An 18,849-nucleotide genomic window follows, 5' to 3' on the forward strand; every position below is an offset into this window, starting at 1 on the left:
GCTCCACTCGAGTAATCCACATGCGCAACCTCAATTTGGTCTGTGACATCAACAGGACTTGTTAGCGGGACAGATTTGTGTCCCAGAAACCCCCCCTTCTGTGGAATAGACTCCCGCTTCACATCAAGCAGAGTACCTCATTAACGCTTTTTAAGCGCAACCTGGATAACTGGCTGAGGAACAGAAAATACATCCCTGGGATTCCACCTGTGTCCCTGCTGGACAGGAGCATCGGGTGCTGATTTGGCACGTGGACTAAATTGTTTATAACAATTTATAACGTCTTCAGAGCCAATAGTCTAGTAACTTCCTATGATCCTTTGATCCTGATAAGACTGCCCCCTATATTACTAATGGATATAGGCAGCTCCTAAATGCTTTATCCATGCATGGGTCCTCTCAAATTATCTATGGTATGACCCAAGTTATTCTCATTAGGGGTAATACATAGTTACTGACCACAGACTGGGTGAGGCCAATCTATAACCAAATTCGTTAGATTATTTCAAGCACAAAAAGAGACTGGCTAAGCTTAAAATGTCTCACAAAGACAGCTAGCCTTGTACTTATCTATGAACCTATGAATGCAGGAGAATTCTCTAGTTAAGTGACTTGCTCAGAGTCACACAGCAAGTAAATGTAGAGAGAAGAAATGCATTTTTTGGCTCAGTAAACAAAGCCACGTAATGTAACTTGCAGATGGGCCAACATTTAACACTGTACTACATATTCTGATTTTTATTTTTAAAGAAAAGCTTCTCTTTTTGCCTTTGTACTTCATGGGTTCAAAACATAAACAAACTTTACAACAAAAGGAAGAAACTTTTGCAGAAAAGAGGAAAATCCCAGGATGCAAAAAACTCCCCTTACTAGCCTCAGTAAGAAACTGAGATGCCTCATAAAATCCTCCAAAGCAAATAAAATTGCCAAAGATTCCAAAGACAACCACAAAGCATTCTATAATTATGTCAAGAATCTAAATGTGCTCTGAGCTAAAACAGTAAATATACTGATCCGAAGGATATTGCCAATATCCCCCTAAATGGCCCATCTCAATACTGGAAGATTGCCAAATTCCAGTAATCACAGGTCATCCATGGGACCAGATGACTACATGAACTACAATATGAACTGGCACCTCACCTAAGTGTCATATAGTTATCCCAATCCACAGGGGATGACAAGCCTTATCTGCAAGGCCATTATCATGGAACTTATAAACAAGACATTGGCAACCTTCAAACACTGGATTGACTTCTTTGAATCAGTCTCCAGAGTGGACAAGGGTAAGGTGGTCCACACTAGACCTTGCCAAGGCCTTTGACACCATCCCCACTCTGGAATCATAGATAAACTTACTAAGTTGGGCATTAATCCCTATGTCACCCAATGGGTTGCTAAATGGCTTACTGATAGAACCCACACTGTAAAAGTAGCCGACTCCAAATCCAGCTCCAGACAAGTGACAAGTGGAGTACCAGTTCAGTCCTGGGGCCTTGTTTGGCATCTACTTTACAGGTCAACACTAAGGGACTCTGGCTAACAAAGTTTGCACCCAAATGATGTGGATACAGAGCCATGGGCTCAAGCTCAATGCCATGTATCCATGAATTACCATATAGGTGGCAGTACACTAAACACAGAAAGTGTGATAAGAGACTTAGACACAGGTGGACAGTGGTCTCACCCACCACAACAGTCAATGTGGCACACCTCATCACGCATCCCTCATTAGACCCATTATAGAATACAATGCCCCATTTGGTATACCTCTCAAGACATCTGCAACAACTGGAAGGGCCTCCCTAAAGCAGATGCCCTAATACAAGGCCATGTCAAACCCATCACAATAAACAAAGAGACCCAGACTCTGGAATAACATGTTAAGCAGAGTGCCTCTTTGGACCTCTCCTATGAACCTATGTCATATTTAGCATAATGCTGTGACTTCCAATGGATTTACAACAGGGAAGAAGGTCACTAGTACACAGCAGGTCATGTACTACTAGAAATCACTTCTGTACTGAACAGTACAGCTCAGCTTGTAGATTTTTTGTAGTTTAAACAAGAAGCAAATACTTACCATTTCCTTATACAACTTAAATGCTGTGACAGTGTTGATAACATACAGGTTCCATGCTGCTTCAGCTTCTACTGAAATCTTTGGTTTCCTGACAGGACTGCTACTCTTTCCAGATCTACAAAGCAATAAGACAACATATGGTTTACCTTTTCGATGAACTTAGACAAATGGGATTGTTTCTGATAAAGATCTAACTGCATAATATCAATTCACAACTGTGTTGGTGGTCATTGAATCTTTCTCATTTGTCATATCTCAGGGCCTACCCAGGAAAGTACTGAACTTACCTGATGAAGAGAGGGGGAAAATTCCAATATTTTATGATGCAGGATAGGAAATGCATAAAGGACTCTCCAAACAAGTGACATTTTAAAGGTGACTAGTAACAGTTTTCAACTTTCACTCTATCTCAGTTAAGTCCACTGCACAAAAAGAAAACAAAGATCTAGACACAATAAGGGAACCCAAAGTATAAGACAACAGAAACAGGAAATGTACCAAAAAAATGAAGAAAAAGAAGCAGCAGGTTTGTTACTTTGCTATGAAAGATGACAGGCATATAAAAGGGAGAGAGAGAGAAGATCCTGCAGAACCATTAACCAATGAAAACAAACACATAGGAGAAGGACATCAAAGGAAGGATTACACTTAGAGTTCAAATCACTACTCCAGCCATAAAGGTATGAAGTAAGAACAGTGCAGAAGACCACTGTTAAACAGAGTGACGACCACAACAACTATTCCCAAGGTTTGAGTCATCTACTCTCACAATACCAACCTCAAAGTGAAATTTCTATAACACTGGATAGAAAGGTAATCATCCTGCATGAATTTTATCCAATCTACAAGCTTTAAGTCTGGACAGATCATTTTAGAACAATCTCTTAGCTAAATCAAACACAAGAATCTGTACTAAACTTTGTGTCAGACAATGCTTTGGAAAACATGTAGGATAACAATATTCTAGATCTCTCAAACTTCTGAATGAACTATCATAAAGAAAAATAATAATCTTCAACATCAAAACCATTCTAAATGATATACCAGTGAATGATAAAGTAAATATACAATACTATCAACCAGCACAGTATGATATGCTAAACTACTAAACCTCTACAGCAATTGATTTCTCCTAACACAAAACATAGAGATGTGTAGCAAATGGCATCTGCAATTATATTTTATAAATTCATTACAGCAAATCATCAAATTGTGAAACACCCTTCACAAGAACTGCAAATTACAATCGAACTATACTCCAGACTCCTCAGGCAAAATGAAAATATTTCCATGGGTCTACCCATTTGGTACAACTTTTTTTTTATTTATTTTTATAAAGATACTATTTTATATAAAATACCTCAATGGGAATATACTGTCTACAAAACACAATTTATATACACAATGAAAGCTTTCTTGTTTTCACAATAATTTCCTAGATATTTAAATACTACCAACATCTTCTTTCTGTGCAATGACCCATAAGATACTTTCTTTCCGCATTATAATAGGTCGACAGGTTTGAATGCCAAGCTTATGGCATATTGAAGTCCTAGTCTAAGTGCCATAATCCCGAGTTGATACAGTCTACTTCCAGGATACTTATCTAGTTAAATTCTGAAGGAAGTTAATGAGTAACTTTTTCTGAATGTAAAGGAAAGCTTATTCTACAGTCATGAAAGTCATCTCAGAGTGGAACTGAGAATTTTTCTATAATCAATACTCATTTTTAATAATGGGTTTTCAAAATCTGTTATACAGTCCTACAGCAGGACATTCGAAATCCTTTCAAACAGGAGTGAATCAAATATTACTTGCAGACAGACAGACAGACACCAGCCCTAAATCCCCTAAAGGGCACAATGTAATGACATTTCCTGAATCCCTTCTGCATTGCTCATGTTAATTATTCATTTCATCTTCTAGTAAGGAGTCTTTGTATAATTTCAACTTGTTTCAGCTGGCTTAATTGAAGACTTCAGAACGAGGCACTACATTAAATAATGGGTCACACCTGCAAAGTTTTAAGTGGCACAGTGTTCTCAATGACAAGATTAGACATACCCTTTAGAATTAGATGTGCTACAGAAGACTCCTTTCTGACTTTGGTAAATGCACTCTGGTTAAATTTTAAATCGTTGTCTTTCATTATCCTTAGACCTTTAATGATAGTGGCATTTTATTACAACTTGGCCATTTATTTTTTTTTAACTATAATTTACATCCTGTTTGCCAAGTCTTATGGTGCTGCATTTACTGGCATTAATCACAAGGTTATTATTACTGTACCAGGACAGTATTTTTATATACCATCTAGGAAAATTTTAACATCTTTTACAGAAGTGACTATGTTACATAGTTTACAGTCCTCATCATATCTGATTATCCAAAGTACATTTTCCTCTTATATACCTAGGAAGAAAAGCATAGAAATAAGCGGTCCAGTACACAGCCCTACAGTACACCAGTGGTAACCCCCACTGGATGGCCAGGTAAACCCTTACCCCTGATTTGCTGTACACTGCTGCACAACTAGTGTTTCATCCACTGCACTATATATGGATTTACATTCCATGAATTTAATTTGTCAGCTACTCCCTTACATGGAATACTGCAAGCAGCAAGCACTGACATCCCTTTGTCAAGTACAATCCTCATCAAAGAATGTCACGAGATTCAAAAGGGAAAGATCTTCCCTTAACAAATCCATTCAGATCCAAGTCAATGTCAAGAGAAGTAAGATCTCTCCTTAAGAAACTTGTACTATTCCATATTTAACAGATAATAGGCCCTATGGAATTTTGAATAAGCTTTATGATGAGTCTCTGAATGACTATACATAGAACCTTGAACAGATTGGTGTAACACTGGGACTGAAGTGTTACCCCCTCCCCACTTTGCAAACTGTACTGCTACAGACCAAGGATGTGCTCACACACTAACATTTTGTTTAACATAGGAACTCGGTTAAAGATCTCTTTTGACTCTGTACAGGAAGCCCCAAAAACACAAACAGGAAGCACTAACCGCCAAGAAAACCTTATTTGAAGACTCAAAATAATAAAAAGTGAGCAAAGCCTTGGAGTCCAGTTCTTTCTCAATGCATCTAATTGCTGTGTCACACTACACAACAATTTAAACAATTAAAAATACACTAATGTTACAATCAGATGAGAGGAATATTACTTCTACATTTGCAAATGTAAATAAATTCAGTTAGGGGTTCATGAATATTCCCACTTACAGATGAAACAAACATAATTCCTTTACTTAGTACCAAATAAATAATAATTCAGATGAATTAATTAAAGAATGTTTGTCTTCTACCTGTTCATGGTACAATGGTCTCTGGTCTGCAGACCTATATTGCCACCTCTCCCTCTTTATCTGGCTTCTGAAGGATCTCTCAATCTCACCTGCATTTTTTTCTGGTAGATGAATTGCAATCCAGTGTGGACAGCATAATGTTTTTTTCTGCACCTTTAGACAGTAAACAAGAATCTTTACTAGTCATCTGTTGTTGTTCAATATTTATCATACAATCTGACACTAGTTATTCTTTTCAAATTTTCTACAACTACATTTTAACCATGTTTAGTATGTCACCATATTTTAAAAATGTACTGTGCTCTACAGCTGTTTTACATCTGTTTTCTTCTTGTCTTGCGTCCTTAACTGGACTAATGTCTATATTTAAATGCTATGTTTTTTTTAACTGTATAATGAAAATAATACTTAATGTGGAGCTTTTCTCCCCGGGCCTCCGCTGAAAACGGACCTGTGTCTAGTCGGTCTCTCCTGGTTAACAAATGTAAATAAATAAATAAATAAATAAATAAATAATAGTCCTCTCATACGATGGTAACATTAATTTATTTTTTAACTGCTCTATTAGATAATTGGTTAAACGGTGAGTATAAATTGAGTAGTGCAGTACAGTAATTAGATGCATTGAGAAACAGATGGACTTAAAAGCTTTGTTCACCTTTTATTATTTTTATGCATCTTCAAGGAATAACTTTACAGGTTCACATGTGTTTACTAGGCTATTGGCCCAAAAAAATTTTTAAGCCTAAACAAGCTTACCCCAAAATTACCAAATTTAGCATGTGAAAATACTCTAAGGAATTTTACAGTTAAAATATAGAATTGTACACATCAAGCACTCACAGGCTGCTCCTCTCCATTATAGACATAGGTGCCAAACCAGGGGTAAGTTTGCTCTTCCTCATCCACTGGTCCAAGTTACATCTGAAAAGGGTCAGGGATGAGTTTTGTTTCAGATGGTTGGAAGCCTGTTCCAGAGAAGGGGTCATTTTTAAGACATATACTTGTCCCCTCAACATGTGCTGTTTATGTCGCAGAAAAGGTTTAATTCCCTAGTATGGGTATTTATGATGCTATTTGTTTTGCAGATCTGCAACAAATCCATCAGCATGGGATCAGAAGATACCTCGAAGAGTAGGCATAAATCAATGATCAGAACTCTGTAGGAGACCCAGTACAGGGATAGGGCTTTGAGATGGTCCACATTTGACTTTTGGTTTACTCCACATATTCTTTTAGTGAAGAACACCTGTGGTCTCTCAGGCTGTTGCAAGTGCCTGGTCAGGTACATGTGGAAGGGTGCACTGTACTCAATGACTGGTGTGGTGAGAGCTGAGAACATCAGAACAATGACCTTCTTGGACATGGATGCCAGGCCTTAACGTATAAGTCATGCGATGCAGAATGACTTTCTCACCACAGTAGACATGTGGTAGTCAAAGGTCAGGTCACTGTCAACATGTTATCTCAGATTCCTGGCAACTGAGTCTACTTTTAATATTACCAATGTGGTAATTTCCAGGGGTGGCAGTCCTTTCAAAGGGTACTATTATAAATTTTTTCACACTGCGTTTTAGTCCATAACTCTGGCACCAGTTGTTTGTTTGTTTCAGGCCCTCTTGAAGGTTATCTGTGTCTTTAGAGTGGTCATATCCAACCCGCAGCCCACAGGCCGCATGCGGCCCTCAGAACTCTTCCATGAGGCCCTCGACCTCTAACTGCAGCATCAATGTATGCATGCCCCAAAACACTTTTTTTGTTTTGTGTTTTTCGCACCTGTGACCTGTAACTCTAACATCAGTGTGTGCATGCGCCAAAGCACACTTCTAGTTTTGAATTTTTTGCACCAAAGAAGGGTCTGTGTGCTCGTGCCATTATTTCATACCGAAGAATCAGTGTGTGTGTGTGTGTGTGTGTGTGTGTGTGTGTGTGTGTGTGTGTGTGTGTGTGTGTGTGTGTATGCGTGTGTGCGTGTGTGTGTGTGTGTGTGTGTGCGTGTTCTCGCTGAAGAGGGCCTCTTGTATGGATTTGCCACCGTTGCCTTTGAAAGGGACAGCACTTACCTGTATTAATAGGTAAGTATGGAGTAAGTGAGTGCATGCATGAAAGCAGAAAGTTTGTGTGCGTGAAAGTATAAGTACAGTGTGTGTGTGTGTGTGTGTGTGTGTGTGTGTGTGTGTGTGTGTGTGTGTGTGTGTGTGTGTGTGTGCGTATACATGAGAGAGAGACAGAGAGAGACACATGCACAAAGAGGCTAACGATGATCAGTCTACCTATTAAACACAAACAAGTTAGCTCACAAATATATCGTACATTAAAAGTACACTTTCATTAAACTGCGGCTTTCCTGATAAGGAGAATGTTGTACTGAATATGAAATCATACCTTTCAACTGTACGGATTTTCGAAGAATATCTGGATTTTTGCCTCATCTTCAAATCTGTGTCTTTTGCTTAGGAAATAAAAGTAGTCATCTAAGGTAATGCAGTTCCAGGGAGTGAGAATGAGACAGCATCCTAGGGTTAATGAGTCAGTAGTTGACTATGTGGGACTGTAGCATATAAAGTTGTATTGTTTTTTCTGACAAACAAAAAAACACCCAGTACTGTTTTTGTCAATGGTGGGTTCAAAGCAGTGGTAGATTGGACAACAGTAAACATATCTTTGGTGGTTCATCAATACTAGCAAATCAGGTGGGCACAGTGTCAATTTTTAAATATTGGGGGTTTTAGTGTGTATGTGTGTTTTTATGTGTTTGGAGTGCTGCAAGCATAGATGATTAGATATGAGGTGTACCACAAGGCTCCATATTAGACCCACTTTTCTCCATATTTACCAATAATCTCCATACCACCACACAGCATGCTTCAATTATACAATACGCTGATGATTCAACTCTTATCTGTTCAGCTCCATCACTTCACACCCTACAACAACTCACCCAAAAATCCTTTAGCTCTGTGGAAAGTTGGATCACTCAGATCCAACTTATCCTAAACCCTAATAAAACCAAATTACTATTTTTCACCACCAACAAAACCATTTCCACCCCTCTAACCTTCACTATCTCCTCCAAAAATGGCACTATTATCTCTTCCTCTGACCATACCAAACTCTTATGAGTTAAAATTAATAAAAATCTACACTTCAATGTCCACATTTCACAAACTATCAAAAAAGTCAATAAAAAAATTGGAACACTATATAGGCACAGGAAATCCCTCTCGAAACAAGCATGGATTACCCTAGCCCAAACTCACCTCTTGTCTACCCTAATGTATGCTGCTCCAATTCTTACCCAGCTTAGAAAACTTGACCTTGCCAGACTCGAATCATGTTATAATAAAATCGCCAAGTTTGCAAACAACTCCACTTTTAGAACCCACCATTGCCAGGCTCTAAGGGAACTGCAATGGCTGGAATGTCCCCAGCTACTAACCTATCATCAAATAGTCATTGCCTACAATGTGGTAACACATCCAGAAAAAAACCTTGCACTAGGCCAACTTCTCACCCACTATAATACAAATCGTCCTCTCCGATCTTCCGACAAACCCCTCCTCTGTATCTCTAGAGCTAACAATACTGCAGGGAAAGCACTGTTCTCCCACTCCATAGCTAGAACCTGGAATAATCTCCCTCCTGCTCTGATTTCTGCCCCTACCTCTTCTCACTTTAAAAACTCACTTAGAACTCACTTAAAGAATAAGTGGCTATGCCCATATATTACATAAGTCCTCAAATTACTCCACTTATGTACCTCACTTCCTAATATACCTACTGTAATATACATTACAGCCTAGGTCTTCTCCTTATGCTGATTGAATTTGTATACTTATTCTGTTATTAACCATGTGTAACTATTTTTCCTGTATATATAGGTCTTGCTATGTCTTCTGCTGTATACTGTATTTTAACATATTATAGGTTCATAGTTTCATAGGTTCATACTAGGCTATTTGCCCTAGGGCATTTATAAGCCTAGCCAGAGTATGTTTGGCTTTCACCACCCATTTTAAATTAATTTTGCTATGCCCTTTTTCGAGGTTAGTATACTGTGCCTCTGTCTAACAGTGACACAGAAGTGATACCCGGGGTAAACCTACGATCTCCCATCCACTCATCAAGATTCCTCTTGAAGAGAGTCAATGAGGGACTCTGCCTAACCTGGACTGGGATTTTATTCCAGAGTGAAGGGAGCCTCTGGGTTATGAATCTGTCCCTCCAGCATGTCCTATTTATTTCAGTGCTGAGGTTCAAGTCTCTCGAGCATGTAGCTCGATGGGATTTGGATTTGTTGAGGTGCAGCATGTCCCTTAATTCCGGGTTGGACATGGCTTTATACGTCAGGCACAGGTCGCCTCTGAGCAGGCGGTATGCCACTGAGTAGAGCTGGAGTTTCTTTAACTGGGCAGCATATGGCATCTGTTTGAGCCCTTTGATCCTCTTGGTGAGGTACTTTTGGGGTCTTTCCAGTTGCTGCAGGTGTCTGGTAAGGTACATCCCAAAAAGGCATTGTACTCAATTATGGGCCTGATGAGGGATGAGTAAAGAGGCACGATGACCTCCCCTAATCTAGATGTGAATCCCTTCATGATTAGGTGGGCTATATAAAATGTTTTTCTAACCACTTTGGCCACGTGGTTGTCAAATGAGAGATTGCTATCAACTTGGGTCCCCAGGTCCCTAATTACTTCTTCTGTACTTAATGGATTACCACCTATGTGGTAATTTGTGGGCACTTTGTTTTTGCCAAAGGGGATGACTATACACTTTTGGCGTTTAGCTTGAGGCCATGGCTCTGGCACCAGTTGTCTGTTTCTATGAGGCCCTTTTGGAGGATGCTTGTGTTGGCTGGAGAGTCGATTATGGCCCAGTTTGCAGTCATCTGCGAACTTGGTCAGCCACAGTCCTTCTGTGTTGGCCTGTACCTCTGAGAAATATATACCGAACAAGAGAGGTCCCAGGACTGAGCCTTGTGGGACGCCACTTGTAACTGGTTTGGAGTCTGACATGGCTCCAGCAATTCTAACCATGTGGGTTCTGTCCTTGAGCCAGTTTGCAACCCATCTAGTGACATAGGGGTTTATATTTAAGCTGGTGAGCTTATCTATAATGCCCGTGGGGTACTGTATCGAAGGCTTTTGCGAGGTCCAGGTAGGCTGTGTGGACCACCTTCCCTTCATCAATGGCCTTGGTGACTGTTTCAAAGAAGTCGACCAGGTTTAAGAGGCAGGATCTGCCCTTAACAAAGCTGAACTGGGTAGGATCCAGTGTCTGTAGGTCCCCAATATCTTTATTTATGAGGTCCATGATGATCCTTTCCATAGCTTTGCAGACCAAGCTAGTCAGGTTTATGGGGCGACAGTTTCCAGGGTCCGTTGAGGCACCACCTTTGTGGAGAGGGACCACTGTTGCTGTACGCCACTCTTTGGGTACATATCCTGTAGTAAGGCTGAGATTGAACAGTAGTTTTATGTTTGGGTTTAGCTCTTCTTGGAGTTCATGTAGGACGCAGCCCAGGACACAGTCTGGTCCCATTGATGCTGTGTTATTTGTTTTGGAGAGGGCTCTTCCCTGAGCATCTGAGAGGTCGGGGGGGCAGCCCTCTGGTGGGATAGATTTTTGTCTTTTTGGGGGGGGGGGGGACTTTGCGCTGAACCTGTCAGCTAGGATGTTGGCAATGTCTGTGGGTTCGGTGTATTTTTTGTCATTTTGGACTAATTCTGAGCATATCTGGGAATTCCCACCCAGGTTCCTAACATAACTAAAGAAAGCCTTGTGATTATCCTTAGTGTCCTGTGCAATTTTTCTCTCGAAGCTGGCCTTAGACAATTTTATGAGTGCCCTTAGTTTTTTGCTAATACTGATCAGAGATGCCTTCCCTTTTTGGGATTTTGCTCTATCATGTAGTAGCTTCCTCCTTCTATTGTATAGTTTGTTTATGGCTGGGGTCCACCAGACAGGACGTCTGCCTTTGGAGGATTGGGTCTTGGTTTTATTTGGGATTGCATGATCCATGCATTCCTGAAGGTGTTCATAGAATGCACTTATAAAGGATTTTGCGGTCTGGGCCGTATTTTCCACAGGCCCGGGGGCTTTGAATAATTCCACCTCGGTTTTGAGGAGTGTGAAATTTGCTTTAGAGAAGTTTTTCACTGTGGTTTTCTGGGCAGGGGGTGGGGTTGGGATGTGAATATCCAGTGAGATCAGTTTATGGACTGATCTTACCAGTGAGGAATACACTTCTGGTCTAGAGCATAGAGTCCCCATGTTGGTGATGATCAGGTCCAGTATGTTTTTCCCTCTTGTGGGAGTGGTAACAAGTTGTTCCATTGCATTTGAGTTTATGAATTCTAGGAACCTTTGGGCTAGGGTGTTGGAGCTAGAGTAATGCTCCCAGTCTATGTTTGGGTAGTTGAAGTCGCCCAATATAATGGTGTTTGGAGAGACCTTCATATTTTCCAGTGTTCTCAGGAAGGCCGAGTGGGGTTCCTGGGTTTGGGAGGGTGGTCTGTAGCAGGCTATAAACTGGAAGGCAGTTTTACCCACTGTTAGTTGCACATGGATAGTCTCTGATGCTTCGTGCTTTGCCACCAACCTGGAGGTGTGGGTATCTTTGATGAATATCGATACTCCCCCTCCTTTTGTGGTTCGGTCCAAGTTTTGGGGCTGAAAAGCATGGTATGAGGTATAACCTGGTAGTGCTGGGGTGCTCTCAGGAGCCCTGAACCAGGTTTCTGTTACTGCACAGATATCGATGTTCTCCATGCTAAGGAGAGTTTCAAGTGCGTGCATCTTGAGGTTTAGACTTCTGGCGTTGAGTAGCATTACTCTTAGTTTCTTATCCCTTGTGATACCTATGGAGGTGGGTTTGTCTTTTGAGCCTTGCCTAAAAAAGGCACTATGGGGGTAGAAAGAGCCTTTGCCAATATCCGAAAGCCCAGGGGTGACAGGTGCAATCCGTCCCTAGCGAAGCATCGTGGCTTGTCGAGCATATCATCCCAGGCTGACAGGTATAGGATCCCCTTTGAATGACACCAGTACTTAAGCCAATTGTTGAAATTGATCATCTTGTCTTCATATTGTGGCATCATTCTTGGTGAGGGTAAGATGCTACTCAAGGTCAGGGTCATACCGGCCTGGGCTACATGCTCAGAGAGCTCATCTATGACTCTTTTCATGTAGTCCAGGGAGGTACGTCTCAGGTCATTCACACCAGCATGGACAATGACTGAGTCATATTTGTATTTGCCTTGGAGTGACCTGAGTGCTTGTGTTATGTGGCGGATCCTAGCGCCTGACAGGCTGCTCACCGTGACCTTCTCCTTGTTCAGCCTGGTGAGCGGGACATCAGTGTGCCTGACGATAGAGTCACCTATTACAAGTGTATCAGGTGTGATTGTTTAGCCTTAAGGGCTGTGACTGTTCGGCACAATGGCTTTGTGAGATATGTGTTGCACGTGTTTTGTTTTGGGGTAACAGTTGCTTGGGTGTCTGCTTTGGAGGTCTCTGCTGCTTAGGCAGATCTTTATTTAGAGCCTCCGAGTATGTTTTTGTGTGATTATGTGTTTGGTTTGCTGTCATGGTAGGTCTATGTGAGACTGGAATTGTAGTGAGTGTGGTTTCCTTCTCCTCCTGACTGGTTATGCCAGTACTGAGTTGAGAAAGCTTAGCCTCCAGTTTGGCTATATGGTTGCATCTCTCACATGTGTTGGAATTTGTTGGGAGGAGGAGAGGGTTGTCTGTGTACATGAGGCAGTTGTAACATTGCCTCAAGATTCCCAGGTTCACCAGCTGGACCAGAGAGGAGATTGACAACTGACCTTTGGACATGCTAGAATAATATTCAGCCAGATGATTTAAGTGATCATATGTTGACCTACATCATAAGACAAAAACACCTGCTGCCTAAAGATTGCAGGTCCAATAAACACTTTAGCCAGAAATCATTCCAAATATGAATAGTGCCTGTAACTGGTACCCTTTAAAAAACTCTACCAGGCTATAAAATATCTAAACTCTACTTTCTACACTTTTCTCCAATAACATACCTAAGCAACATATCGAATGAACGAAAACATGAAATCTTAAAAGCCTCTCCAAAAAAAATAAAAAAAAAAAAGGAGATCTTCTCTTAAAGGTAAATGAGGAAATAAAACTATCTAACAAAACTTTCAACAACAACAAAACTTACATAAAAAAGAAATAATACAAACAAAAAAACTAACATTGTAAAAAACTACAAACAACCAACAAACAATCCCAAAAAATTTAAACCTACCCCAAGCAAACATCCTGTCCCCTCAAACAGCCAATACATTTAATACTTTCTTCACAGAGACCATACAAGCACTAACAGTCAGCTAAATCCAGACAACTCAAGCCTTCACACCACAAACATTACCCTCCCACTACCAACTCTTTAAACTGCAACCTATCTCTACTACATCTGTCTGTCACCATCTGCTTGGACCAAATACCCTCACTTCTCTTGCAAAAAGTCCATATACTAAAAAAAGCAAAGCAGCTATATACTTCTGCATACCCTGTATCCATCCTCATTAACAGAACCTTTACAGAAGGAACAAGAAAAATGCATGCACCAACAACTACTACATCATTTATCAACACAACAAACATTCTAGCTTACTCAACAACATGGCTTTAGCCACATCACACAGTACCACAACTGCCCTACTATCTTTTATAGATACCACATTAGAAGAAGTAGTAACATAATAACCTCATCTGCTCTCTTTATCTTTTAAACAAAAGCTTTTGACATGGTCAATGGTGCCCTTCTCATCAACATTCCAAAGTCCTCTCCTCTTGACTGTCAGACTATTAAATGGTTTAGGTCTTATAAGAGCAATAGGCAACAAAACAAGTTCTCTGCAAAATCATCCCTTCAGCCAGTTACCCTCGGAGTCCTCAAGGCTCATTCTAGGCTCTATTCTCTTTTTCACTTCATTTTCATGATCACACCAAACCCCACAACACAATCCCTGCATACAATACAATACGAATAGATAACCTAGTATGCAACAGCACACCCCTTCAATTCACTATTCTATAACTAAAAGTATTTAAATTCCTTTATAATTGAAAACAAGGGCCAATGGGGAGTGAGGGTGTAGTGCTTTTAATTTTTAGTGCTGACTTATATAACTGCTTTAGTGAGCAAGTGCCAGGTAACTTAAGTGCAATGTGTTACAGGTAACTTGAAAATTCTTTGCATACTGTATTTTAACATATTGTGTAAAATTTTACTTACTGTGGAGCTTTTCTCCCCTGGCCTCCAGTAAAAATGGACCTGTGTCCAGTCGGACCATCCCGGTTAACAAATGTAAAATAAAATAAAATAAATAAATAGATTACTAACGACAGAGACTTACGGACTGTGGACAATGTTTCTTTGTTTCAAAACCTGATACTTGGGTACTAGGCATGCCAAAGTAGATTTTTTAAGACATGCTTCTTGCCATTTGCAGTGGATGGATATTTACATTTGTATGAGTGTGGTCCTGTAGGGATTTGAAGGATGGCAAGTCCATCACTGCCAATGTCTTGTAAAGTGACCTGGAAAATGATATTGGGATGTTACTGAAAAAATACAGTAAGTGAGCTTAAAAATATAGCTTAATTAAACAGGCCATAATTTAATTTATTTCAGGTAGTTCAGATCCTGGTAGATTGTATACCATTAGACTTAATTAGGGAGAGCTGTCATTCTGGGGAAATAAGCAGCCCAAGTTTCAGTGAAAGCTCTGTGGTTGTTTGCAGGTAGGAAGTTGCAGGATGTGGATGCAATGTGTTTTATTTATTATTTTAGTGCATTTGTCATTTCAAAGCATGGTTTTCTTTGTTGCAAAAGAAGGCAGGATAGAATGAGGCATATAATGCTCAACTGACAATGATGGGATAGAAAGATTATAGGTGATGTATAACGTTTGCAGCTACAGTTGTTTCAATGGTGTCTGTGATGCATAACTATTTTTGGGCCTGTCTCCCACTTTTATTTTTCGCTTTGTCCAGATTTCTTGCTCTAAGGTTGAGAGGCATGGTTCCATACTAAATCAGAAGGTTATATTTACCTTGGAAGACTTTTCAGCATAATTATGACAAACAGAGCCTTTTTAATACCTCTGCTTACTTCCACTATAAACTGCCATGTAACCTTGCAAATAACCTTCTTATTAAGGTACTTTAACTCTTTTGAATTGACAGGTATGTTTCATTGGTATGGACGGAAGCATAGGGTGCTAATGTGACTGATTTCTTGCAGCAGCCTGTGGTTTGCTTATCACAATAACTTTTCTGTGTTTCTGGGTGTGTAATCAATTTAACAGTTTTAAAGATGTTTTCCAAAAATGAATAAATAATAATCCTCTCATCACTTTGAGATATTGACAAAGTCTGGGAATTTGTTTTTTTCAAAAGCGAAGGTCAGCATTACAGCTCAGTAAACTGTCAGTCTGTGAATAACTTCTGCAAATTAAAATGTCTGAATATCAAATGGCTTTAGATTGGAGGATAGTTATATGTTTACTCCAGTATTTAGTATGTTCTTAGAGTATTTATGGTTTCTTATTGATTTACTTTTTGCTGAGCAGCTGTCTGTTGATTTATTGACAGTCCTTCTGGTGGTGGGAAATTGCATGGATGAACCCATCTCTATTATGATTTATTTTCAGATATTTTGACTTCCAGACAATTTCATTCAGTGAGTGTGTGTCATGTGATTACTGAGGTTGCCTATTTTACAAGTAGGGGCTCCTTTTGTGTGTGTGTGTGTGTGTGTGTGTGTGTGTGTGTGTGTGTGTGTGTGTGTGTGTGTAAGACAGCGAGATTTAATAAGTATACTGAATATATTATTGCAAATGGAATTCTCAGTTAAACAGACCCTTCTTCTTGGACAAGTAGACTTGAGTAACCAATATTAGATCTTAGCCATCCGGCTAGGAAAATTTAGTAGGTGGATTTTCCATCCGGTTTGATGAAGGCTATGCTACTTACTCAAGAAGTACATTTATGGCTATCCATCCAGTTGTCTTCTTGCTGAACTGCATTGTTTGATAATGAGAGGAGCTTTTTACAGAAGTTGAAGCTGTTTGTGTCAAGAACCTGTCCTTACAGAGTGGCTTGTTTATGTTGCAGTGAAGGCTGTGGTCTTTGTAGTCAGCATTTTAAGTATAACCAGTACTTCTGAGGTAGAGGAAGTATCTTAAAGCAGGATCTTTCTTAGCATGGAAAGCAAGCCAATGATGAAATTTATAGGGGCCAGTGAGAGACAGAGGAAAGCAAGAAGCTTTTTAGTCGGTTTGGATAACTAAGTGAACTTAGTCCTTTGACCTTTTTTGTCAGAAATGGTTGTAGTCTTTCTTTTGGCAGGGTGTTTTGCTGAGGCACATGCTAAAAGGGGTGTTGCACTCAATAATGGCTCTTATAAAGGAAGAATACAGGGATGTTCTGACCTCCTTGTCCCTGGATGAGATACCCTTACTAATGAGGTGGGCCATGTAAAAAGTTTTCCATACAACAGTGACAACATGGTGGTCAAAAGTCAGGTTTCTATCAACCTGGGTGCCCAAGCATCTCATGAATGATGGCGTGCTTACAACATTGTTATTAATGTGATAATTTGTGGGGACATCACTCTCCTCAAAGGGGATGATGATGCATTTTTTGGCATTTAGCTTGAGGCCATGTTTCTGGCACCAGTCATTTGTTTGGGTGAGACCCTCTTGTAGATTATTCATATTTGTTTTATTAAGTCAATAATGTGAATTCTTTACTTTATTGCAAATTTGTTGGCTTATTTTTGTGGATTATAGTATTGTAGGACTGCTAAAGTTGACATTTTACATAGTTGGACTGCCTGAGTGGTATTCCCAGTGAGAAATGCTAGTGCTGTAGTAAATATCTGTTTGTTTGTAAAAAAAAAAATATATATACACACATATATATATATATATATATATATATATATTAACTACGATGTTAAGAGTTAAATGTTAGATTAGAGAATTAGAATAAGAATTAGAATTTTAATGAAAATATTAGGCATTTATTCATTGTTCGAATGGACCTACAGTAGAGCCAGGAGGTCGACTTTGGTCTCCCGCAGCAGCGAAAGAGTTAATTATAAGATATAGTTTATATGTGGCCCTAAGACAATTTCTGTTCACTCAATGCGGCCCCGGAAGACAAAAGGTTGGACACCCCTGCTTTAGAGGATTCAGTGACCATGCCTAACTTGAAATCATCTGTAAACCTGGTCAGCCAGAGATCTTTGACATTTACTTTGAATTCAGAGAACTACACAATAAAAAGGAGAGGCCCCAGCACTGATCCCTTTGGGTCTCTGCTAGTGACTGGCCTCTTTGTGGAGGTGGATTCCCCTATCCTAACTTCTTGTGTCCTATCAGTGAGCCATCAAGTGACATATCCTATTCTGCAGATGGATAACCACATCACTGCTTAATGAAAAGATGTTACATTCACAATTTTCCTTTCAGTTTTCTGATGTAATTAAAGAAAACCTTACTAATGCTTTCATAATTTATGATCAAGCAGAATCTCACAGTTATATTGGAAGGTTTGATAATTAATTTCTTTACTTAACTTAATCACTTAATCTAGACATGTTTCTACAACCAGGGTAGATTCTAAAAGATAAATAGTACCTCTTTTTTTCTATCTTTTTCCTCTATCACTCTACAAAAAGGCTTTTCTGTTGACATTACCTGTATATTAATGTTTGTGCATATGTGAGTGTAGAAGTTAATAACACAAAACTCATTAATGGTACTCTAATCAAATTTATTTGGTCAGTGAATACACTTTCCCTTTTTGTTCTTCTTAAGTAATAATTTACTGCATCATAATTTCCACTGGTAAAGTCTAGGAAGGCTGCCTTAGTTTTGGCTGAGTTTGATTTTATTCTTAAACTAAAGAAAATGGCATTGTGATCTGTGTTACAGTGGATATAACAACTTGTAGGGCGCAAAAAGAAGTATATCCAAGCTGTTGCCATACCTGGTTGGACTTTATACAATTTGTTCCAAGCTGCTCTGATTAACAAAATCTATGAATATATGGGACTTTTGCCACATTTAGTTGGACTGTTCTGTACTGCTTTGAGTAACAAAGCAGACTACAATTTAGGCATACTTATCTAATGTGGAGTATTCTACCTTTCTGATGATGAATAATTTGTGTGTGTGTGTGTGTATATATATATATATATATATATATATATATATATATATGTGTGTGTGTATATATATATATATATATATATATATATATATATATAAATATATATATATATATATATATATATATAAATATATATATATGATCCCCTTTAAGAACTGCACTTTCACCAGTTTTTACGTTGTAGCAATGCTGTGTGAGTCAAAATCTGTACTTAG

At 39.3% G+C, this 18,849-nt stretch overlaps 1 protein-coding gene across 1 annotated transcript in view; it reads right to left on the reverse strand.

The window, feature by feature from the left end:
- Positions 1-18,849, reverse strand: part of HPS3 (HPS3 biogenesis of lysosomal organelles complex 2 subunit 1) — a 603,825-nt gene that overhangs the window by 495,564 nt on the left and 89,412 nt on the right. The window contains exon 8 of the mRNA XM_044070618.1: positions 2,084-2,198. Within this exon, the coding sequence (XP_043926553.1) occupies positions 2,084-2,198 (115 nt within the window). The remainder of the gene's footprint in view (positions 1-2,083; positions 2,199-18,849) is intronic.

The sequence above is a fragment of the Protopterus annectens genome, chromosome 4.part1 (genome assembly GCF_019279795.1).
Source record: "Protopterus annectens isolate FY-2018-M chromosome 4.part1, PAN1.0, whole genome shotgun sequence".
Taxonomy (NCBI): Eukaryota; Metazoa; Chordata; order Ceratodontiformes; family Protopteridae; genus Protopterus; species Protopterus annectens.